This window comes from Cricetulus griseus, chromosome 3, assembly GCF_003668045.3.
Source record: "Cricetulus griseus strain 17A/GY chromosome 3, alternate assembly CriGri-PICRH-1.0, whole genome shotgun sequence".
NCBI classification, from domain to species: domain Eukaryota; kingdom Metazoa; phylum Chordata; class Mammalia; order Rodentia; family Cricetidae; genus Cricetulus; species Cricetulus griseus.
In genome coordinates this window covers 231,181,391-231,205,532 of record NC_048596.1, presented here as the reverse complement: position 1 = coordinate 231,205,532, position 24,142 = coordinate 231,181,391, and the positions used below count along the sequence as shown (strand labels likewise).

General features: G+C 42.7%; 1 protein-coding gene across 2 annotated transcripts in view; it reads right to left on the bottom strand.

Annotated features, from left to right (window-relative positions):
- Window positions 1-17,933, bottom strand: part of Pitrm1 (pitrilysin metallopeptidase 1) — a 31,609-nt gene extending 13,676 nt beyond the window's left edge. Inside the window, exons 1-15 of one of the 2 annotated variants that reach the window (XM_027405080.2) lie at window positions 17,806-17,933; window positions 16,244-16,346; window positions 13,305-13,411; window positions 12,683-12,834; window positions 11,321-11,435; window positions 11,140-11,236; window positions 10,053-10,213; window positions 8,834-8,960; window positions 8,492-8,580; window positions 7,053-7,181; window positions 6,386-6,499; window positions 5,909-6,005; window positions 4,486-4,620; window positions 3,046-3,184; window positions 1,461-1,577 (exon numbers count right to left, since the gene is read on the bottom strand). In XM_027405080.2, coding sequence (XP_027260881.1) covers window positions 1,461-1,577; window positions 3,046-3,184; window positions 4,486-4,620; window positions 5,909-6,005; window positions 6,386-6,499; window positions 7,053-7,181; window positions 8,492-8,580; window positions 8,834-8,960; window positions 10,053-10,213; window positions 11,140-11,236; window positions 11,321-11,435; window positions 12,683-12,834; window positions 13,305-13,411; window positions 16,244-16,346; window positions 17,806-17,861 — 1,738 coding nt within the window. In that variant the 5' untranslated portion in view covers window positions 17,862-17,933. The remainder of the gene's footprint in view (window positions 1-1,460; window positions 1,578-3,045; window positions 3,185-4,485; window positions 4,621-5,908; window positions 6,006-6,385; window positions 6,500-7,052; window positions 7,182-8,491; window positions 8,581-8,833; window positions 8,961-10,052; window positions 10,214-11,139; window positions 11,237-11,320; window positions 11,436-12,682; window positions 12,835-13,304; window positions 13,412-16,243; window positions 16,347-17,805) is intronic. The other variant, XM_027405081.2, reaches the window with a different exon arrangement.
- Window positions 17,934-24,142: the final 6,209 nt, after the last annotated feature.

The window sequence follows — 24,142 nt, the reverse complement described above, 5'->3', positions numbered from 1 at the left end:
ATGAGGACCAGATTTTGGGCGTCCAGACATCCATGTAAAATGCCATACAGGCCTAGCAGTCCACCTGTAATTTTCGTCTTGAAGGTTGGAGATGGAGTGCCCTGGAAGAAGCTGTCTATCTAGCAAGACTAGCCATACTGGTCAACTCTGGGTTTGATTGAGAGACCCTGCCTCAATAAATAAGTTACAAGATCAATGGAGAATGAATCCAAATATCAATCTCCATATGTCCATGCTTCCCCCACGTGAGTTCAACCACATACAGAATCACACACACCCGTACCCACACATGAAAATGATTTCCAGTTCTCATTCCCTGCCTCTGCCCCCTCTCAACTGAATACACAACCTATACAAATAAACCAGTGAGATAATCACTATTAAAATATTCAAGGCAGGTTAGAGATGCCCCACAGGAACTGTGTTTCAGCCCTGGGGCTGTCATCCTGTGCTTGCTAGCATACAGGAGGCTCTCGGTTCCAAAATGAAATCCTCCCCATAGTCCACAGTACACATGAAAGCCCACAAAACACTACCCAGGCCACTCACAAGTTCATGTGGCAACATCTTCCAGGAAAATGCTATTCCAGAGACAACTGTCTCACATGCCACTGACCACAAGCAAAGAGAAAACCGACAACTCTGAGATCTCATAGCAGTGAGACAGAAGGCCAACAGCACCCCCAGATCAAGTCCTTTCTCTGTAACTCCTCAGTACCTAACTTTGCAGGTGTTTATCGCCCTCCCCACATCCTCTCCTATGGTGACTGCCAAGCTAGAGTGAGGGAAGGCCTCAGAGAATTCTGACAGTCTTCTCAATCCATTCTGAATTGAACCACAGGGAAATGCATACCCTCAGCTGATTCCAGCAGCAGTGAATTCCCTCAACACCACCAAATCTACTTACAGGAAGAAACAAAGCTGCTTACTGAATAAAGAAGTCTGTCATCATTGAAATCTGAATAATTGGCAAGGATTAGAAAAAACTCAGCTGGTGAAAACAGGGCCTGAGTCTGATTCTTACAATTCACTTAAAGCAAAAGAAACCAGGAGTGGGGGTGCACACTTGGGTAATCCCAAGCTGAGAGTTGAAGACAGGTCACCAGCTCACTACCCTAACTGAACTGCAAAACCCCAAGTCCCAGTGAGTGACACTGTGGTAACAGTATTTTGAAAAACAGGTGGATCGTACTTGAGCAGATAGAAAGAAGACTGGCTTTTGGCACACACACACACACACACACACACACACACACCAAACAATAATACTTTGCAAGGCATATAAACAGCAGGGCTATCAATAATACTTTTGCCAGGCATACAAACAGCAGGACTATATAAACAGGCTGCTCACTCAGAAGTTTTCCAGAAGACATCTAAAACATGACCCTGTCTGTTTGCAAACTTCTCCTTATACAGTCAAAGGACCCAGTCACCCAAGAGAAGGACTTGATGGTGACCTGCGAGGGCGATGTCAAACTTGGTGAAAGGCATGATGGGCTCAATGTCAGAGACTTTTAATGCAGGGAGACAGGAGGCATCTTGAGGTTTACTTTGCTGAGTCCGTAATTCTAAACCTAAAGTGGAAAAAAGAAAGTGAAAATGAAAACCGAACGACCCTTACTGAAAGTTTTAGGGTGTTATGCTCTCAGTCTGCTATTCTTCACTGTAAAAGATCCAAAGTGAGTCACTGAGGCCACAGGTAGAGAGGACGTGATCATCAAAGTATGTAAGGTGCTTGCCACGCCGTGTCTAGGCCACCCGATGTCATTGCACCACTCTGCAACTACCCTGGCACCCCAAATGCCCTTGCTTGTCATAGTCAACATTTGAAATGCTCAGCTATTTTTCTTTTTCCTTTCCTCTAATCAAAATGTCCCTGTTGTAAGGGCTTCAGTCTCTCTTGGCAGTAAGACACCAAAAACACTGATGTGAATTTAATAAACCTTTTCCCATTGCCAGGCATCTTCTGGCTGGGCTTTAACCCAGAGGTTCCCAATACTGAAGCTTACACTTTAAAGCCCACCACATGGAAACAACCGTGAAAGGCATCAGCACTGTGCCTACTTTAAGCGAGGCTCTGCAGAGAATCTGCACAGAAAAAAGCACTTTCCATAACATGAGCATCATTATTAACATCTTGAGCTACTGCTATACTTTAACTTTCAACTTGGCACAACCCAGAATCACCAGAAAGAGAGTCTCAATGAGGAAGTTTCTATCCATGCTGAACCTGGGTATGTCTGTGAAGTATTAACTTAATAGAGTTAACTGAGGTAGGAAGATCCACCCTGAATGCAGGTGGCACCACTTCATGAGCTGGGCTCTGACTTGCCTAACAATGAAGAAAGCTAGCTGCATGCAAGCCAAGTAGGCAGGTGGGCATGCACGCTGTATTCTCTCCACTCTGATCTTGACCCTGGATGTGATGTGACAGCTGTTTCACAGCCCTGCCACCTTAACTTCCCTCTGATGGATTGTCCATAACCTGGCACTGGGAACTGAAACAAATGAATGAACTAGAGAGTCAACTTTCTGATATGGTCAAATGTCATGGTTGGAACCAATCATGACATATCTAAAGTCTGTAGCTGTCCATAAAATACCCTGCCTCTAGTTATTAGGAATAAGCATTAAGACAGGTACATTTAAAACAAGCCTTTAAAACAAGCAAAATTGTCCTACTGCTAATCCTTTTTTAGGGTGGGGCATGTTGTGTGTGTGTGTGGGGGGGAAGATAGCCACAATGGCCTTCAGTTGAGAACTACTACTGAGGTAATTAACTACATTTCCAGGCCTGGAGGCACAAGCCTCTAGTCCCAGCTACCCAAAGGCAGGAAGTTGGAAAGTTCAAGGTCAGTATTGAGCCCTTATCTCAAGATAAACAGTGAAGAGGCCAGAGACAGAGCTTAGCTAGCGGGAGTGCACTTGCCTAGCCTAGCTCCCACAGCACTCGAGTTCATGCCCCAGGAACTTCATGTCAATCATATGAATCAGATGCATCACATCAAATTAAGTAAGCCACATCACCCCAATGCCTCTGACCTTTCTGATAGATCTGCTGCTTGTCCGCCTGGGAGAGAGAATTCACCTTTTGCTCTAGCTTCTCTGTCTCCATTTGCGTTTGTTTCTCATAATATTTGTCATCTGGCTTCATGGATAAAGTCAGCTTGTGCTGATTGTGCTATAGGAACCATGGCAACAACAACCCAGATTAAAACAAGAAGGAGTGAAATTAAATCCAGCAAATTAAAACATCTGAGAGCAGTGTGCACTTGGGCTTACGGTTCTGTTTACCCACCTCTCAGACACTGAGAACTTCGCTAGGGCTGTTTGGCCGCTATGAGCACACAGGCTGTATGAAACACTCACACCTGCTATACGCTCACTGCATGAGTCACAGGTGCTGTTACTATAATCGGGCCAACTGTAACCACTGCCTTTCCCAAACGGTACAATTTTGTTGTAAAGAAAACCTGCACTTTCTAATAGTATGAATTATTTTAAAGATAAGAGAACTCAAAATTAATTTTTATCCAGTACTATGAATTTCCAAAAGGCTAGACCTATAATCTTTTGTTTGTTTGTTTTGAGACAGGGTCTCAGGTAGGCAGCCCATGCTGGCCTCAAACTTAACTATGTAGCCAGGAATGACCCTGGACTCCTGATCCTCCTGCCACTGCTTCCCCAGTGCTGGGATTACAGTGATGTGCCATCATGTCCATTTCTGGAACAACACTTAACAATTCACCGATTCATAAACTAAGTGAAGGAAACAGATGTTGATAAGAAAAATGGCAGATGTTCTTAGCATGTTTCTGTTATTTACTTCAACAAGTAAGCATGTGCACACGATGTCCAACAAAGAGAGGATGTGGATTAGATTACAATAAGAACTCCCAACAGCTGGATGTGGTGGAGCTTGCCTGCTATCCCAACACTCAGGAGGCAGAGGCAGGAAGGCTGAGTAGCCAGCTTGGGTGTGTATGCCAGGACTCCAATCAAAGTGTGTATGGTGGGTATATTTAGGACACAGAGAAATCATAGATCAAATGATCACATTCCTTGTCCCAAACAATGGCAATTCTTACCAGAAAACTATCCTTCAAAATAGGTAACAGTGTGACCCTCAAAAATTAAGTAGAGTACAACAGAAAACACATAGCCAAGTACAGCTTGCTAGAAAGCAGGGTGAAACAGACATCAATAATTCATGCTATACACTGTAGTAATTCATATTACTGTAATAAAATAAATACTGAACTTGCATTATAATCTCAAAAACAGAATTTAAGGTGTGTAAGCACATGCATTTCTTATCACACACACACACACACACACATACACATACACACATACATAGCCTATTAACAGGAACTCACATAGATTGTGATCTTAATTTCACATTTTTCAATAATTTGACATTTTCCAATATTCTGAATCTAAATACCAAGTTATAGACAGAAGATTCTCCAATTTTCTTACCTTAAAATACTGCTCTACTTTTTCCTGTAAAAATTTTGGATTTTCCTTAAGGCACTGCCTAAATTTAGTCAGCTGATTTCCCATCTGCAGGAGCTCCACGGGGTCCCCATCGTGATTCCAGCAAGAGGCTATATACTACAACAAAGGAATTTAAATGTACAATGCAGTGTTATCACCTTAGAAAAGCTAGGCTACCCCAGTAAACATCAAAGGCATGACAGTCTACCAGTGTCTGCTTAAGCACACCATGGATGAGGGGTGGGAATACAGCTCAGTTTGTACAGCACTTGTCTGGTATCTCCAAGCTCCTATGTTCAATCCCTATTATCCTCCACTCCCAAGACAGAACTGTTTATAACAAAGTTTGAGTCATTATTTGATTGGATAAAGGCCTACTAACTCTATTTTGTTTATGATATATTAGTTATATAAATAAATAAATCTATTCATTTATATTTATATAAAATATTCCTAAACAGCCAATTAAGGGGCTGGGGAGATAGCTTAGATGGTGAAACACTTATCCATCTGCACCTGATCTCTAGAATCCACATTAAAAAGAAAGAAGCCAAGCATGGTGCTACATGGTGGGAAGGCAGAGACGGGTGGGTCCCTGTGGCTCATTGTCTAGCCAGCCTCACCTACTTGGTGAGAGGCCCGCAAGAGAAAAGGAAGAAATGGTAGACAGTAGCTGAGGAGCAACATTTGATATTGCCTTCCCTGGTCTGTACATAGACATCCAAGATACACACACCTTCATACGCACATATACCTGCGCACTTAGACACATATTCACAGACAAATAAAGGAAAACAAAACTAACAGCCAACTAAACAAGCCAATCAAAGAATAATAAGAAGAGCTGGCAAGACGCTCAGTGGTAAAGAGAGCTACTGTTCCTGCAGGGGTCCCAAGTTCCGTTCCCAGGGGATTCAATGCTGTCTTCTGGCCTCCAAAGGCTCCTGCAGGCACACAGTGCACAAAAATTCTCATAGGCATTCACTCATCCATGTACATTTAAAAAAATCTTTAACAAGAAAGAAAAACTAAATCATAAGTAGATTTGAACATGATTTGAAACTAAATCATGAGTATATTTGTGTTTCATTCAGGATAGTAGAAGTTTTGAGGCTCAAATGAAAATCAATTATCAAAGTTAATCAATATATTCAGTGCTGTCAAGAACCACAGTTCTGGTGAGCAGCAGGTGCACTCCTGTAACCCTCACATCCAGGAGGCTGAGACAGAACTGAGCTTGGAGCTACATGGCAGGACCTTGTTTCAAATAAAAATAAAAATAAAAATAAAATAAGTTAAATAAAGAATAAACAACACACCAAAAAATAAACTCAGAAAGAACTACTCGTTATAAAACTAAAATCAAGACAAAAGGGAAAGCAGTGGTAGCAAGGAGATCACATACTGATGTCAGGGCCAGGCCAAAGCTGGTAGACTGATGCTTCATTTGGATTTCGATTTTATGAAGCAAAGCTTCAATCCGATCATCTTCAAACCCTTTTCTAAAACAAAACAAATTAACAAGTGAGATGCTGTGAAGAAAGAGAGGTCTCAGAGGTGATATTGAAACAATTAAATAAGTGATATATAAGGACAGACTATATGAAGGAGGAAGGAACAGGGGTGGGACATAAAGATGGGAGAAGAGAAAAATAATATACACATATATATATGTATGAAAATGTCACACCACCCATTACTTTGTATGATAAAAAATCCAGAATAAAAACCAAATATATAAATAGCTAAATTGAACCAACACATGTCACACATTACATCAACAGGAGGTTGGCAGTGCTAGCGTGGAGACAGCTCAGTCTCCCTCCCACAGAACATTCATGAAGGGAAGATAGAAGTGGGTCATTATGACCCTCGCACATACTCAATAACTTCTTCAATTGTCCTGTCTACGAGCTCTCTGACTGTCTTGACATCTTTCTCTGCAATCCCTTGGAGGCCAACACTGAAGAAAGCCTCCCTCGTGTAGCCATTATATCTAGAATACAAAAGGCAACAATGCATCAGCAGCCAAGCACTTTGATTTACTGACATACCACACTAAAGACTTCTAATGCACGATCCCACTGCAAAACACATTAAAGCAATATACTAAAATAATGGTCTCAGACACTTGCTTCTCATAGCTACTCAAATGTACAATCATAGCCTTTTAAAATTTCTAAAAGTCTACTGCTGAGTTTTACAACACCTTAGTATTTTAAGGAATACTAAATGACATGAATTTTAAAACACTAAGTAAGTGGTATTGACGTAAACTACCGGACCTTGGAACGCAGATAGGCTTGTAGTGCCAGCTATCCCAGAGGCTGAGGCAGGGGGAATGAAAATGCAAGGCCAACCTGAACAAATCAGTCAATCAATCAATCAATTAGGCCAGTAAATCCGATTAACTAAATCAATCAAGTCAATTTCCATCAAAGCAATCAGTTCATCCTGCCATCAACTACATCATACCCTATCCATATCAGTTAAGTCACAACAACGAAGCAATCAAGTCAATCAAATCCAACCAAAGAAATGCAACTTACCCAACATCCGGAGAAAAGTCTGTGCCAAGTCCAGATTCAATCAAAGCTTTGTAAAAGGGGGAATTGGGCCCAGCAATCAGGAGGGAAGACAGAAGGTTCAACGTGAAGGCTTCAAATGTGTCAGTGATACTTCATTGAGAGGTTGGGTGGGGAGAATAAGTAAGGGTGGGTAAGAAGGGAACACAAAAGAAAATTGCTGGTGGCTATACATATATTCTTTTTAAAAGATGTCTGCATAAACATGTTTGTAGTTATATACATAAACATGACAGCCAACTTCATTTGCCAATCCTTGGTGCTACCCAGCTTGCTTTTGGAGATAGCCTCTCTTATTTTTACTAGAAATTTTTGATGCTACTAGGCTGGCTGGACAGTGAGCACTGAGGATCTGTCTCTGTTCACTCCCTGCTCCAAGCACTGAGATTACAACTTTGTGTCACCATGCTCAGCACTGAAGTTCTGGGATTGAACTCAGGTCCTCATGCCCTACGTAATGAGCTCTAAGGGTTTTTAAAAGTCATTCAAAACTCCTCTTAAATGAGCACCTGCATCTCCAACCAAGCTTAAGGTCTACTAGAAATTCTTGAATTTTTATGTGAATAATTATATGGGATGGGGGGGGGGTGTCAGTACCAGAAAATTAAATGAGTATCACAGCAAATGCTACCACAAGATGGTCTGCTGTGTCTTTGGGCAGAGTGTAGGCTCAGCAACAGGACCATGTCAGCTGCGTAAGAGACTGTGGAGTTATGAGCAGCAGCCAGAGCTTGGGTGGGGTAGATGAGTCCTGCCCTTCCTTTCTGAAATGCTCTCGGGACATGAGTGTAAGGCTGCTCTTCAGCAGTTTTGTTTGTGCCGTATTCTCCTGAGGATAATGGTCACAGGGCACTTAAACCTAGAGTGGACCAGTGAACCCCCAAAGCTCAAACATTAAAAGCCCTCTCTGATTCACTATAATGAATCAATTACCATCACTATATACTAAGGAGGGAAGGGGCTGAGGGTCAGGTGGTAGAGTGGTAGAGTACTAGCCTAGCACACATGAAACCCTGGATTCATTTCCCAGCACTGAATTAAAACCAGGAGCAGTGGCCCACACTTATTTGAGAGGAGGAGGCAAGAAGAGCTGAAGTTCAAGGCCATCCTTAGCTACATAGCCAGTTCCAAGGCTGACTGAACTGCAGAGACCCTGTGTGAATGTGTATGAATATGTACATGCAACAAGAAAAATTATTTTTCCCTGATTGGCTGGCAGAGTTGATTTTCCCAACCCTATTTGCAGATATTAAAAACTTGACATTTGCTCTCTATTCTTAAAACTTGATTCTTAGATCCTCCTACCTGTCCATTAAATTACTCCTGATTGAAGAATTAATCTAGACTTCTATCTGCGTATTGTCTTACTGCCTGCCAGAATAAAGTTTTCAGCACATACTTACTCTGGTAAGAGGAAGCTAACGCTCACAGTTGTTTGTTTCGTGGCATCCGTAGCTAATGAATCTGGGCCACATGTTATATGGAATTCTCGCTGCAAAATGACATAATACTTTAGGCAGGCACTGGGCATGAACCAACCAACCATAGATTATCTAGACATGTCAAATCCATTGCAGTAAGTTAACTTCTAACAAATAACCACTCTCTGGGTCTTGAATAGCTCGGAAACACTGCACACCCCAGGACAACTTCTCAAAGCATTAGTACTACATCATTCAAGTCTTCATTCTAATATACTTAACAGGCAAGATAACAACACTGACAAAACTGGATGGGGCACTCACTGGCTTGTCCCAGTGCTGCTGGGCCGGCACTGCTGTACTCTGCTCCATTTTCTGAAATTTACTCAGGGCTTCTTCGTGGATTTGTTTTAGGTGCTGTTCCAGTTGAAAACTGCCATAAGTGAAGAACCTAAGGATTCCAGGGAACATAACACCTTATTTGCTTGAAATGGACAGGAATCAACATGGAAGGATTTTGCATGAGAAGGAGAGTACAAGGTGTATACCAGCTAATCTCCCCATGAATGTGAACTGCATACAGGGATACTTTTTTGTTTTGAGGCAGTATAACTACACACAGCAAACATGAAGACTTGGCTAAATGTAACAAAAATGATTTAATTTGATTTTGAACCTGCTGTAAAGGCATCAAAAAAAAAACCAAATGAGTTCTTATGACATACAGTGTATACCAGAATGTATCAAAGATTGGCAGTCCAAAATAAAGAATTTCATAAAATTCAACTTTAGGCTACAATTACCAGACTGCATGTTTTTAATATAACGCACTTATGTAATCATCAGGGAAAAACCTACAAATGCGAGAGGCAATCTTTCTTTTCCTTTAGAAGCTACCATTTAAAGTTCAAGTATTAGCCTGTTATAGTGGTACATGTCTTTAATCCCAGCATTTAGTAGGCAGAAACAGGTGGATAACTATTCGTTCAAAGCCACATGATCTACATGGATCTCAGGCCAACCAGAGCTACACAGTGAGACCCTGTCTCAAACAACAACAACAAAACCAAAAGCACAGTATATATAAAAATACACACAGATAACCGACTGAGCAAAAAGAACTAACAAGAAAAAATAAAGTTCAATTATTACCATTCACCATTTACAGAGCACTTCAGTCTGCCAAAGACAACAGAAGGCTTCGTGAGTACAGTGAACATGGGTCCCAGAGTGGACACCACCATTCACACTCTATATGTAACAGACCAGGATGGGGAATTGGGACTCCAGCAGAGGCAACTCGAAAGGTAGTTTGTAACCACTAAACACTTCCAGCTGAATGTTATGGCTGTAGATGTTTACAGTGATGCCCCAGTAGGATTCAGAGGTCAACTAAGGCAACACAATCTTACCCCAGAGCTATGAATCTGCTCAGCAAACACATCTTCCTTCAAGGAGAAGCCATATCACTTAATGTAAGAACTGTAAGAATGCAAGCAAGTCAACTATTGGTCCACCCTCAAATCTCTACACCCAACACTACCTGGCATTGCTTGGGTGATAGTGAGTAGCATGGAACTGTTTCAGCTGCTCCCACGTGAGCTCTGGGATGCACAGTGGGTCCCCTCCAGAGACCACAGAGTACGTGTGGTCAGGAAGAAGCTTGTTCTGGAGGTGCTGGGAGAAAATCCTCTCATTGTCTGTCTTGAAATTGAAAAGAAATACGTTAATGGAAACACTTATAAATCAAATGCTACCGAAGAGCAGCAGGGATACAGTTTAACTTAGTGTTCAAGTTACTCATAATCTGTGGACCCCAGAACTGGCTCTCTTAGAAGTGCAGTCTGAGGTCAGAGAGAAGGGCATGGTAAGGTAAGGATGGATGTGCAAGACTTCCTTGTCTGCTAACTATACAGACACAAATATGTTACTACACGGAGAGTCATGAATAAAAGGATACCAACTGGAAGATGGAAGATAAAGAATTTGCTATTCCAAGAGGCCACAAGAATCAGAGATTGTCCTGGTATATATAAACCATCCCATGTGCTTCTGAAAGAGTAGACCAGGCCAGGGCCGGCCTTCACATCCCATGATGTTATACATCACGTATAACAAAACCTGGCCCTCCCACCACCAAAGGGTTCTGCCCTCAGTACTGACTCCAGATAACTGAAGGAGTTAGGTGAGAATATTAAATAACCATAGGTCTCCTATATCCCACGTGCACACACATTTCAAAATTTTACAAAGGTGGGCTGGGGGAAAGGCTCAGCAGTTAAAGAATTTAGTGTCAAAGTATGATGACATGAGTTCAAATCCTGACAACACACATAAAGCTGGACGCATTAGCAACCCTCTGTAAACACAGCACTCCCTTAGCAAGATGAGAGGTGGAAAAAGGACAATGTGCACAAGTTCCTGGGCCAGACTGCCAGGTGCAAAAAGCAAGAGAACCCTGCCTCAAACAAGATGGAAGCAAGCACCAACACCTTATGCTGTCCTCAGACCTCCATACGAACCTTGGCATACTAGAGTCTGCACTCATACATGAGCATACTACCTACAAATACATATTTTTTTTTTTACAAAGATAATTTTAGTACAGAGAAATGAGGAAGAACACTTACAAATGCCCCTTTCATCTCATTAAAGACAACTCCTTTAAAGATCAAGGGAGTCTGAGGGTCACTTGGATTCTCATGTTCTAGTCGCCATCCTTCCTGCCTATGTAAACAATAAATGGATAAATAAGAATACAGTAGTGAGCCAACTACTAAAACCTACATCACATAACTGCTCATTACATACCAGAAGTCCAGTTCCCTCAAGCATGGGAAGAAAGTTGCATCCAAATACACCGAGAGGAGGTTCTGAAAGTCTTTGGGATTTTGTGTGGAAAATGGATACATCGTATAATCGCTAGCTGGGGAGAAAAGAAGAGCAAGATTTTAAAATATATAACATGCCTCCAGAACCTCATGACTGAAGTCTCACTTCTTGACATCCTTCAATATTTAACTCCCATGGAAAGGGAAGGCGTAGCCCAGCACTTGGCATCCTGTCAGCTCATCATTCTGAGCTTTAACCTTTCCCAAACACCACTGTTGTCTCTGAACAGACATTAGCACCAGCCCTTCAGTAACCTTCCCTGAGCTTTGATTTGATTGACTGCTTGACTTGGATGCTCCACTGGTTTAACTGGTAAGACTGACTTAAGTTAAGCGATACAGATATTAATCACAACATTATAGATGCTATTGGGATATCCCCAATTTTATTTTATAATTTATCAAAAAAACCTCCCATACCATTGTCCTAAAACTCCACTTTTCATTTACTTATTTGTTAATTGTTTGTGTGAATGTGTGTGTGTGTGTGTGTGTGTGTGTGTGTGTGTGTGTGTGTGTGTGTGTGTGTGTGTGTGGTGTGTGTGTGGTGTGTGTGTGTGTGTGTGTGTGTGTGTGTGTGGTGTGTGTGTGGTGTGTGTGTGTGTGTGTGTGTGTGTGTGTGGTGTGTGTGTGTGTGTGTGTGTGTGTGTGTGTGTGTGTGTGTGTGTGTGTGTGTGTGTGTGTGTGTGTGTGTGTGTGTGTGTGTGTGTGTATGTGTGTGTGTGTGTGTGTGTGTGTGTGTGTGTGTGTGTGTGTGTGTTTGTGTGTGGTGTGTTCAGGTGCATGCACACATGTGCTTGTGTCACTGTGGAGGCCAGAGATTGATGCTGATACTTTTGCCAGTCACTCTCCACCTTATATTTTGACACAGGGTCTTGCCCTGAACCTGGAGCTCACCAATTCAGCTATACTGACTGGCTAGACAAGACCAACGATCCTCTTGCCTCCACCTCTCCTGCATTAGGATTGTGGGTACACACCATTAAGCCTGGCTTTCATGTGGGTGCTGGAGTTCTGAACTTGGGTCCTCACTCTCATGCTTTGTGTCAAGCACTTTATCAATCCAACCATCTCCCCAGCCCCTAGTACTCCCATTTTTATAATCTAACCAAGATGTAGCTTCCCTAAAATAATTGAATTTCTAGCGTCTTTCACCTAGTCCAGGGATGGATAAAAATGATTCCACTACATGAAGTCCTCTGTTGCTCTTGGAAAATAACTTGATTCTCCCACTAATATCTGACAGAGAAAACGTGGTTTTGATTCAGGATGTCAGTCCTACCTGTGAAGGCATTCATAAACGTGGACAATGACCTGTTGAGCATTTTGAAGAAAGGATCTCTGCATGGATATTTCTGAGAACCACAGAGGACAGTATGCTCAAGAACATGGGGGACTCCAGTGCTGTCCATCGGGGTCGTGCGGAACTGTACGCTGAGGGAAAGGGATGATGACAGACAGGTGACAAGGAGTTAGCCAACATTCTCTAACAGAATTCCTACCTGAGGCCACCCTGTATCATTAAAAACAACCATTCTCACATCACCATCTTTTGATAAAACACTTTCTGACTATAATGTATGAATCAGTATGTCATACTGCAAAATTTCAATGTACCTAGATGACAGAATTCTTAGATGAATTCATATACTCTTCCTTTTTGGAAAGAGGAGACGGGGTGGAAATAGATTCCTGCTCTACAGATCAGTCTGGTCTGGAACTCACTATGCATCTTGGCCCCACCTAGAACTTACTGCAATCCTCCTGCTTCGGCCTCCCTAGTACTATGTTTACTGGTGAGCCACCATAGCCAGGAAGGCACACTTTTTCCTATCATTTCAGGATGTATGGTAGATGTGTTAGACAGAGACATTCAAGAACATGCTCTTCAGGAGATCACCCACCTGAATAAGTTGTTTTTGTCTTCCCTCGCCAGGTGCAGGTATCTGGCTCCCGTGTTGTCATGGCTGAGCTTTACTGCTGTTAGGAACAGTTCAGGGACAGGAGTGACCTGGGGAGAGAAGGACAGTGTGAGAACACTGACACAGTATGGCTGGTTTCAACACAGGAGAGCCAGCTTCTGTTCTCATGTGTGTGTGGGGGGGGTATGCATGCATGAGTGTGTGGAGATCAGAGGACACCCTCACTGGCCTGGAACTTGCCAAGTACACTAGTTTGACTGGTCAGTGAGTACCCAGCATCCACCTGTCTGTTAAGGGACTGTAGCTGCAAGCCACTACCCCTGGTTTTGTTTTAACATGGATTCTGGGGCTCTAATTTAGGTCCTCTTGCAAGTATTTCACTAACTAAGTTACTTCTGGCCAAGAAGAGGCTGTTCTGTCTTAAACTAGATGCCAGGAAGCCAGAATTTCAGACCTGGTAGAGACAGACCATCTTATCCAAATCCCATAAACACAGAAATTAAGACTCGACTAAAGCCTGATGAGAATGCATGCTGTCTCTGGCCTTGATTACTTATTCTTTACCCATCGTTTTCCAAGCTTGTTACAAACGAACTGCACATTGTCATCCATCCTCTCATTTACATATGAAAACAGCTGAGCCTCAGAGTTAATGACCACTGAGCCAAGATCCACCCAGCGTCCATGTTCTTGCTACTGAACTACTTCATAAATGCCTACAGTAAAAATGAGTAACAACCCACTCCTCAGGGAGGGAGCAGCAGCAGCAGCAGCAGCAGCAGCAGCAGCAGCAGCAGAGAGATGGAGGAATGACCTCTTACTTGAGCCTGTCACTAGAGTCCTTGATATAAACTATTCTGGGGGCTGGGGAGATACGTAAGTCAGTAAAGTGCTAGCTGATTAAGTAGAAGGGCCTAAGTTCGATCCCCTGCATCCATAAAAAGTGAGATGCAACAGTGTATGTCTGTAATCCCAGCATCAAGGAGGCAGAGACAGGAAGATTTTTTAAGTTCTCTGGTGAGCCAGGCGGTCTAACAAAATCAGCAAACTCCAAGTTCAGTGAGGGATTCTGTCTCAAGGCTGTGAAGGCAATTCAGTTGGCAGACGATTTGCTGTGTATGCAGCCCTGAGTTACATTCCTAGCACCCTATGAAACAGAGTGTGGTAGCACACACCTGCAATCCCAGCTCCTGGGAGATAGAAGCAGGAAGATAAGAGAAGTTAAAGGCTGTCCTTGGCTATACTGCACATTTGAGGCCAGCCAGGATTATATGAAAAACTGCCTTAAAAAAGTAAAGTATTGAGGAAGATACCTCTGAGGAAGATCTCTGGCACCCACAGGGACACACACAGTGTCCTGTCACACATTCCTATCAGCTGGTCCCTTTCATTCAATCACAAACCATCCATTCTATGTTAATAATACCACTATCCTTCTCTCTTCTCAGATGGTAAGCTGTCCACTTTTCGACAGGAAGTTCCTGGCAGAACAACAATTAGAACCAAGTCTCTCCAGTCTAACTTAGGGGTCCAGATACACAAATGGCGTGAAAAAAGCAGGCTCTTAATACTCCTGTAGTTACAGCTAGCTTCATGTTCTTGAATTTACTCAGAGAGATGATCAATATACTGAAAACCAGGAGATAATGTGAAGCCTGCCCAACAACAGCTTTCAGAGCAACTGTTTTCAAACAAGAATTACCATTTCTTCCACATTTCTCTTTAGTTTGAAACATAAAGAAAAGAATGCACCATTCTGAACAAGGACTTCATTACCAGCAACTTGTTCTACAAATCCAAATTCCTCTGCATGGCCTTTTAGAGAGTTCACAATGCTCTCACCCCCTTTTTGTGACTCACCACTCCAAGACCTATCCCAGAACTAAAGCTCCATCTTCACTGGCCTTGCTTATTTGTACAAGTGTACCAAATTCTTCCTTTTGTTGCAGCCACATGAGGCTTTCTAGCTTATAGTTGCTCTCTTCTCGTATTTGTTAAATACCAGCATAGAACAAAGTTTATGACCAAAATTTTCTTGTATGTATGTATGTATGTATGTATGTATGTACACACACACACACACACACACACACACACACACACACACACACACAAATATATCCTGTTTCATATGAGACAAGAGTGCTCCAGGCTGACCGTGAACTTGCTAAATATCCAAAAAATGACCCCGAAATCTTGATCCTCCTGCCTACACCTTTCATTTATAGGCACAGGCCACCAAACAAGGTTTCATATTGTGCTATAGATCAAACCCAGGGCTTCTGGATCATAGACAAACATTCCACCAACTGAGCTACATCCCCAGCCCAAATTTTTCAATAATCATATTAGATAAAAAAAAAAAAGTAACATGAAGGTTTCAACCTAAAAGTAAAAAATAAAGACAAGAAAGAGAAACAACAAAACCTATTTTTCATGTAGATCAAGTAGACACTGGTGTACCATCTCTTCTTTGTAATTCCAAGACCACATAGCTAAAAAGGTTCTATGTAAGTCTAGAAGCTATTATACTTGGTGACAGCATGTGAAGGAGGAGACACAGGAACAGCACACAGCATCTGCACTCATCACAGTGAACGATCAGGCTTGGTTGCAGAAATGTCAGTGTGTTTGACTACTAAGGCCCTACTTTGGTGATGGTGTGTGTGTGTGTGTGTAGGGGGGGTCATTTTCTAATATCTGAAATGATTGAGGCTTTGAAGGGTACAATTAAGGACCGGCCATCATTTCATGTGTAAGACACCTGGAGCACCTGCCCCAGGTCAGGAAGCTTGCCAGGTCCTGGAAAGTGAAGGACAAAAACCTCGGTCTCTATTCTGAGAGAACCTATCTGACAGCAGAAGCTGAATGTGGACCAACCTTGATTCATAAAGAACATGGAAAGACAGATGTGTGGGTACCTGCTTTACGGTGAACCCATGGATCTTGTCGCCCACTTTATATTGTAGAGCTCGCTCGCAGGCTTGATCACTCTTCTCTCTCCATACTCTGTGGTGTACCCTGCTGAGTTTAAGGAAAGTTCTCCAAGTTAGTAAATTTCCTGGAAAGTTGTTTGGTTAAGTACTTTAGTGACATATGTAAATAATACCATAGAATAAAGATAACTAAGTAAAGGGAACTTGTATCCTGCATCTTCTAAGATCTTGGACATTTCAAAAACTAGTTTCTAGTTATGCTCTTTCTGTTTTAACCTTGAGCAGAAACAAAAGCACAAGGACTTCTAAAAAGACAGTGCAAGAGTATCATGTGACCAGGTAAACACTGTAGGAATGTACATAAATAATAAAAAGAAAAAAGCAAAAACATTTTAAGTCTAGGGAGGATGACTACCCAAAATAGATAAGAGTTACAATCTTCTTAGAGCATTCTTGTCAAGTAATGATTACATCATTTAAAGTAGTTACTTTCTCAAACTGTATGCTCTAGGGAGTTTTCTATATCAAGATCTCCAAAATATCTCCTTTAAAGGTTATATGGACAAAAAGAAAACAACAACAATAAACAAACCCCAAACCCCACCAGTTCAGTTATTGGCAGTTATCAGGGAGATATGCTAAAATCAACTGGTTTTCCTTTCTGTCAGAAAATTCCAGATTATGGGTAGAAATCTTAAGAAACTGTTGATCATCAGATCAGGATCTGCAAGACAGCACTGAGAGACAAAGGCCAGGGTGGCTCACTCACTTTACATTCTGGTAACTACATACACGAATAAAATTGCTGCTATCAAGTTCAAACGCTTTTAAAGCCCACACCCCCACCGAAACCTACACCTCCACGTTTCCTCACCTAGACTAAGAGCAGTTTGGCTGACTACAAAATAAGGGTTTGGATTAGCATGAAAGCCAAACACTTTTGAGAAGCATCTTTACTTTACTTCTCTATAAATCGAGTCGCTACAAAAATGTTCAAGTCCGGGAGGCACAACCTTGAAAACAGCAGCTTGTCATGGAGCCCTAAAGGACTCTGCCTCCTAACAAAAATGAGATGGGTGCAAATCTATTAATGAGAGCCATAAACTGCCTCTTTTATTACACAGTTAAAATTCACATCAAAGCCTATGTTTACTTCAAACAGCCTTGGTAACCCACACTCAGGACCACCCACTCGTTCTGGGATCACCAAAGGTCCAAGAAGGGAAAGTGGGTCAGGACAGTGCCCTGGCCCTGGCTCCCCTTTGGAGCACTGGTGTCACCCCAACTGTGGCAGCTGGGACAGCTTGGGGCGAGCGTGCTGTGCCACCGGCCGGTGATGGAAGGACTACTGTACAGGCTCTGATGGAAGCACTTGGTTTGGGGAACCAAGAAGTGGGTTTGGGGGTACTTGAGACACCCTCAAGAAGTTCTGGGGTGCAGGAACTCAAGAAGGGGCTGTCACCCGTGCCCAGGAATGGCAGAGACCGGAAATCTCTCGTACCGGTCCTGCCCCTTCCCATCCGCTGTTGCCACCCGCAGTGTCTCACCCGCAGCTCAGTCGCTGTAGAGCGCACAGTCCCCGATGACCGCGGAAGCGCCACATGGCATGTGATCAGCTTGGGGCATGTGTGGGGACTGCCTTTAACCTGACGCACGGCGCGGGGCGGGGAGCGACCTCGAGACTCTCATTGGACAGGCGAAATGGAAACGTCGTCTGCAATAGGCTGGAGGGGAGAAAGGCGGTTCCTCCTGCCATGGGGCGGAGCGAGGTGCGGGGCGGGAGATAAGTGATGGGCGGGCTGCAGAGGAGAAGGAATGAGAAGAGGGCGGGAAGGAAGCAGAGCTGGGGAGGGGGAACCTGGCGGTGGCAAGTGGTAGGGGGTTTGCTGCAAGGGCCCGGTTCGCAGCAACAAGAAGGGGGCATTTGCTAAAGAAGGGCATGATGTGGGTATGGAACACCGCATAGACAAGTAAGGGGCGGAGCATGTGCTAGTGAGGGGTACTTGGGCAGGTGAGCGCCTGACTAGAGGAGTTATTGGTGGGAGGAGGGGAGACTTGTGAATGTGAGAGGGAGCTTTGCTAATGAGGAGCTGGTCTTAGGCAGATAAGGGGCGGGTTAGATACAGGTGCAAGTGAAGCACCTAGTTTTTGCAGTTTCTGGACCAAGTAGATGCAGATAAGGGGTGGGGAATATGCTGGTGAGTAGTCGGGCGAAGCGCTGCACATTAGCACCTGAGGAGGTGGAGCATGGTGCCTGAGTGTCTGGAGTTAGGGGGTGTGAACCTTGAAATTCCCTTTGGCCCATTCAAATGAAACTGTGAACTTTCTTCGCCCACCTGTAGTACTAGAATGACATGTGAAAAGTGTGCAGATGGGTACCTCTACGGTGTCTCAGCCTCTTGCGATGGTGGCTTCAAGGATGCTCCACTGGACTGTAGCCAGGTCCTAACACCAGGATATTACCATTAGGAATGGCCTCCTCACAGATAATCCCCAGCACACCCTAGACAGTTCAGAGCTCCAGCAGGGGCATGTGGTCCACTGAGATTGCTCTTCTCGTTCTTCTGCCCATTTTGAATTTAGATAGAAGACACAGGTGCGTCTTAGGGTGTGCAAAGTCCCCACATACCCTTCTCAGAACTAGAAGACCTAAGGAAGTCAGTACCTGAGTGGGCTAGGTCCACTCCTATGAATTGGAAGGGAATTTGGGATTTACTACAGCTAGGAAGTGTTTGGATGGGACTAGGAAAATGTCAGGACACTTCAGACCTCAGTTTCTTTTGTTTTAAATTTTATTTATTTATTTATTTATTTATTTATTTATTTATTTATTCAGCATGTCAATCCCAGTTCCCTCTCCCTCCCCTCCTCTCACTCCCCTCATCTTTGCCATCCGATCCTTAAAGAGGTTAAGGAAGCCCATGGGAAGTCTGTCCTATCACCACTTTGAGGCAGGACTAAGCCCCCACCCACCTCCACCCCTAAGCTGAGCAAGGTATCTCTCTCACAAAGTCAGTTCATGCACTAGAGTTGGATCCTGGTTCCACTGCCAGTGGCCCCATAAACTGTCCAAGCCACACTGTTGTCACCTGCATTCAGGGGCCTAGTTCAGTCCTATGCAGGTTCCCTAGTTGTCAGTCCACAGTCAATGAGCTCTAACTAGCTCAGGTCAACTGTTTCTGTGGGTTTCCCCATCCTGGCCTTGACCCCTTTGTTCATGTTATCGCTGCTCCCCCTCTTCAATTGGATTCCAGGAGCTCAGCCCAGTGCTTAGCTGTGGGTCTCCACATCTGCTTCCATCAGTTACTGGATGAAGGTTCTGTAATGAAAATTAAGGTAGTCCTCAATCTGATTACAGGAGAAGGCCAGTTCAGGAACCCTCTCCACTAATGCTTAGGGCTTTAGTTGGGGAGGGTCATCCTTGTGTATTCCTGGGAATTTCCCTAGGGCCAGGTTTCTTCCTAACCCCATAACATCTCCCTCTATCAAGATATTTCTTTCCTTGCTCTCTCTCTCTGTCCTTCTGCCAACTCAACCATCCTGTTCCCTCATGATCTCCTCCCCTTCCTTCCTCCCCTCTCCCCTTCCTCCTCCTGCCCCCCCCATGTTGCCAATTAACTAAGGAGAACTTGTCTATTTCCTGTTCCAAGGGAGATCCATGTATGTCTCTCTTAGGGTCCTCTTTGTTACCTAGGTTCTCTGGGGTTGTGGCCTTTAGACTAGTTGTCCTTTGCTTTATGAATAATATCTACTTATGAGTGAGAACATACCAAATTTGTCTTCCTGGGTCTGGGTTACATCACTCAGGATGCTTTCTAGTTCCATCCATTTGCCTGCAAATTTCAGGATGTCATTGCTTTTTACTGCTGAGTAGTATTCCATTACCCATTCTTTGGTTGAGGGGTATCCAGATTGTTTCAAGATTCTGCCTATTGCAAATAATGCTATTATGAACGTAGTTGAGCGAACGTCCTTGTGGTATGAGTGTGCATCCTTTGGGTATATGCCCAAAAGTTAGACCAGTTTCTTAAACTTTGCTTCTTGCCTTCACTCCTCTACTTGACCCCTGGCCCATTCATACAAACAGTCTCTGCTAAAGACAACTGCTAATAGGTAGAATCTGTTCAGACATGTAAAGGCTCCAACTTAAATATGGAAGGTGATATGCTGTGTTCAACAGCCATAGGACACCTGCCCCAATCTCTCCACAGTGCAGACCAGACTGTACCTTCTTGTTGATGAACCTAAATGAACCTTGGCAAAGGTGAGAATAGGAAGGTACAGATGCCTGCAAACACACTGTATTCCTTTCTTCTAAGGAGGATTGGAGTGATGCATCTTAATGAGGCTTCACATCGACTCTATGATCTTGATGGAGACAGCTGGGTATTATTAACCCTGTTGTGAATGCTCAGGAATCAGAGGCTCTGGGGTATTATAGTGTTTTCCTCTCTCTAAGGGATAGATACTATATAAATCCAGTAATTACCACTTACTAGTATGTTCCCACAGGACACAACCTCACTGAGGATAACCTAGATACACACCCAGCCAGGATTTATAAATACTTATCCTGAGTAGCATTTGACCTAATATTAAGACTTGTATGGAAGGTAAACTATTATTAATAAAACAATTACAGTGCAGAAATGGAAACCATGAACTACAATTTTCTATATTATAAAATGCAGGTTCTCTATCACAGTGCAAATCATAATTTTAGTAAGGTTAGCAAGTGAGTTATTTTTAGTATTATAGGTTATAATCCAGGGGAGATGCAAGTGAGTATTGTGGTTCTAGAGGTTTGTTTGTGATGCCACATGAAGGCATAGGAATCTGGGCCCCAGATACATCCCTGGGAGAAAAGGCTTTTGACAGGTAATCAATCCCCAAAAGAAGGCATTAGGGGTAGGCTGTACTCCTTTTGATGTGTGTCTGTGTAACACACACACACACACACACACACACACACAGCAGACACTCACAAGAAAACATAAAATGACAATAAAGACAACAATTAGAGAATGATGCTTTGTAAGCCAAGGAATGCTAAGAATTTCCAGCAAGCCACCAGAAGCTAAGACAGACACAAGGATTCTGGCATAACCTCAGAAGTAACCCCCTGCAGACACTTTGACTTGAGACTCATCCTTTGTAAGGCATTTGGTGGTTAGAGATCATCATCTGGGGTATCCATAGCCTCTCTGATCAAGAGGACAGGTAGCTTATTGAAGATGTAGGGCATTGGAGATGGGTCCATTACACTTTAGGTCTGGCCTGAATTTGGAGACTAAATGCCAAAATATTGACTATCCTTTTAGCTCTCTCATGTCTTGGATTTGGTTTGTAAGCTTTTGTTGGTGAACAATTGGAAGTTTTACCAGTTTTGCAGAAGGAGTAAAGAATTTTAGTTTATCTTTTGAGGGTAACATTTAAATAAAAGCCTAAGGTTTTTGAATAAATCCTGATTTTAGTAAGGCTCAGCTTCTTGGGTTTTTTTGTTGTTGTTGTTGTTTTGTTTTGTTTTTTTTTTTTCATGACAGGGTTTCTCTGTGTAGCCTTGGCTGTCCTGGAACTGGCTCCAGACCAGGCTGGCCTTGAACTCACAGTGAGCTGCCTCTGCCACCTGAGTGCTCGGATTAAAGGCATGTGCTACCACCACTGTCTGGCTGAGACTCAGTCTTTTATGTAGAAAAAATTTTTAATAAATCTAGAAGAAAATATACATAACTAGCTTGAAAAAATATGAAATCTTTGTTCTTTAGTTCTGTTGCTGTAAATATTACCACCAGCAGATAAATATCTTAGACAAACATTATTGTTTTCAATAAAAGGCAGATTTTATTTTTATGTCAGTGACCTGAATTTTGACCTGAGGAATTTTAATAACATTTACTCCTGACATATGGAACATCTCTGAGTTTTAATCTTTTGCAAAGCTTTTGTGACCTTTTGTAATGCGCTTAAGCTTTCTGATTTTGCACTCCTCTTTTCATTTTGAAAAAAATACAGCAATTATATCCCAAGTCAAAATTTGTTTTATTATATAAAATTGTTTTTTTATGTTTTCTTCCCTTTTTAACCTTCCTTACCAAAAACTGTGTCCTCATATTTACATCTTTTTGACCCTCCCCCCATTCACTGGTTTCCTTTTATTTTGGAATATCATGAGATTTAATGAAATAACAAAGAAATGTGCAATGTTGATTACAACACGTAGTTCAACCTGCAGTTTTATTTTTCTGTCCACCAAATATTGTGCATGAAGAAATCTGAATTAGGAGCAGCATAGCATGGCAGCACGCACCTATTGTCTCAGAACTTGACAGGTGGAAGCAGGAAGATCAGGATTTAAGGATTCACATATATGGTGAGTTTGAGGTCATCCTGGACTACATGAGACCCTGTTGCTAAACCTCTTCCAAATTAAGTTAATTTGAACTGGGGCCAGTTATACACACACACTCATGTAAGCCCAGCACTCAAGAGGCAGAATATTGTGAGTTTGAAGTCATCCTGAGGCACTGAATGAGACCAAATAAAGGGAGGAAATTAAAGATAAATTCAAATTAGTTAGGTTGATTAGATTTCCCTCCTGCTTCTAAATATGTTAGTGATACCTATTCTTTGTGTATAGTGTATGTGTATGCATATTTGTGTGTGTGTGTGTGTGTGTGTGTGTGTGTGTGTGTGTGTGTGTGTGTATGTGAGTGTGTGTGCTCATGCTCAAGCTCAAGTGTGCATAGGCATTTGTGAGCTTGTTTGTGGAGTATAGAGGTTGATGCTGTGTGTCTTCCTCACTTGTTACCTAATTATTTTTTAAGATAGAGTCTCTCATTGAAGGCCAGCAGTCCCTAGGCATCCTCCTGGCTCTGCCTTCACAGATCACTGTGCCTCATTCTATTTAAGGATCCAACACATCAGGCTAATCTTATTTTTAAAAATATCAGACCATCAGTCTTAATTCTGTCTAAAACATCTCCATTCTCTCCCTCCACACCCCTCCCTATTCTCCCTCGGTTCCTTCTCCTTTCCCTTCTTCTCTTCATACTCCTCCCTCCAACACTGGGAATGAAACCCAGGACCTAGGACATGCTAAACAAATACTGTACCACTGAACTATTTTTGTAACCACCACCATTACAATCTTGTTCTTGCTATAGAATCATAGGTTCTTCCCTAATCATAGGGATTAGGATGCAGACGTATTTGGGTACTTTTGTGTCTACTATATTGCTTCAGGGATAAAATACAATTTCTTTCTTGTGAAACACAAGAAGATCCTTTAAAAACAAAATATTAGAGTATAGGCATGGTGTAGCATGCTTGTAATTCTAGCTCTCAGGAGGTAGAGGCTAGAGGTTTATTAGTGCAGCAAAAGTAGTATGTTGTTGATTTGTTGTTTCTTAAAAAATGAAACAGATTCACAGGGCAGTGATAGCACATGCCTTTAAACCCCGTACTTGGAAGGCAGAGGCAGGAGGATCTCAATGAGTTAGAGACTACCCTGGTCTACAAAATGAGTTCCAGGACAGCCAGGACTGTTACACAGAGAAACCCTGTCTGGAACAAAACATTTCCCCACCAAAAATAAAAAAATAAAAAAATACCCCCCCCCAAAAAAATGAAAAACAAAAACCGTAGTCTTTTGGGAGTTAGAGAAACGGCTCAGGTGAGTTTGATCCCCATAAAACATAAAAGCCCAATTAAATGGAGAGCATTTGTAATCCCATAACTCTTATACTGAGGTGGAACATGGAGACAAGAGAATACCCAGGAATCTGATTGCCAGCTATTTTGGAGTATGCAGCAGCATGGCACAAACAAGAGACCCTGTCTGTGACCTCCATTATCACACCATGGAACATACGTGTCTCCACATCT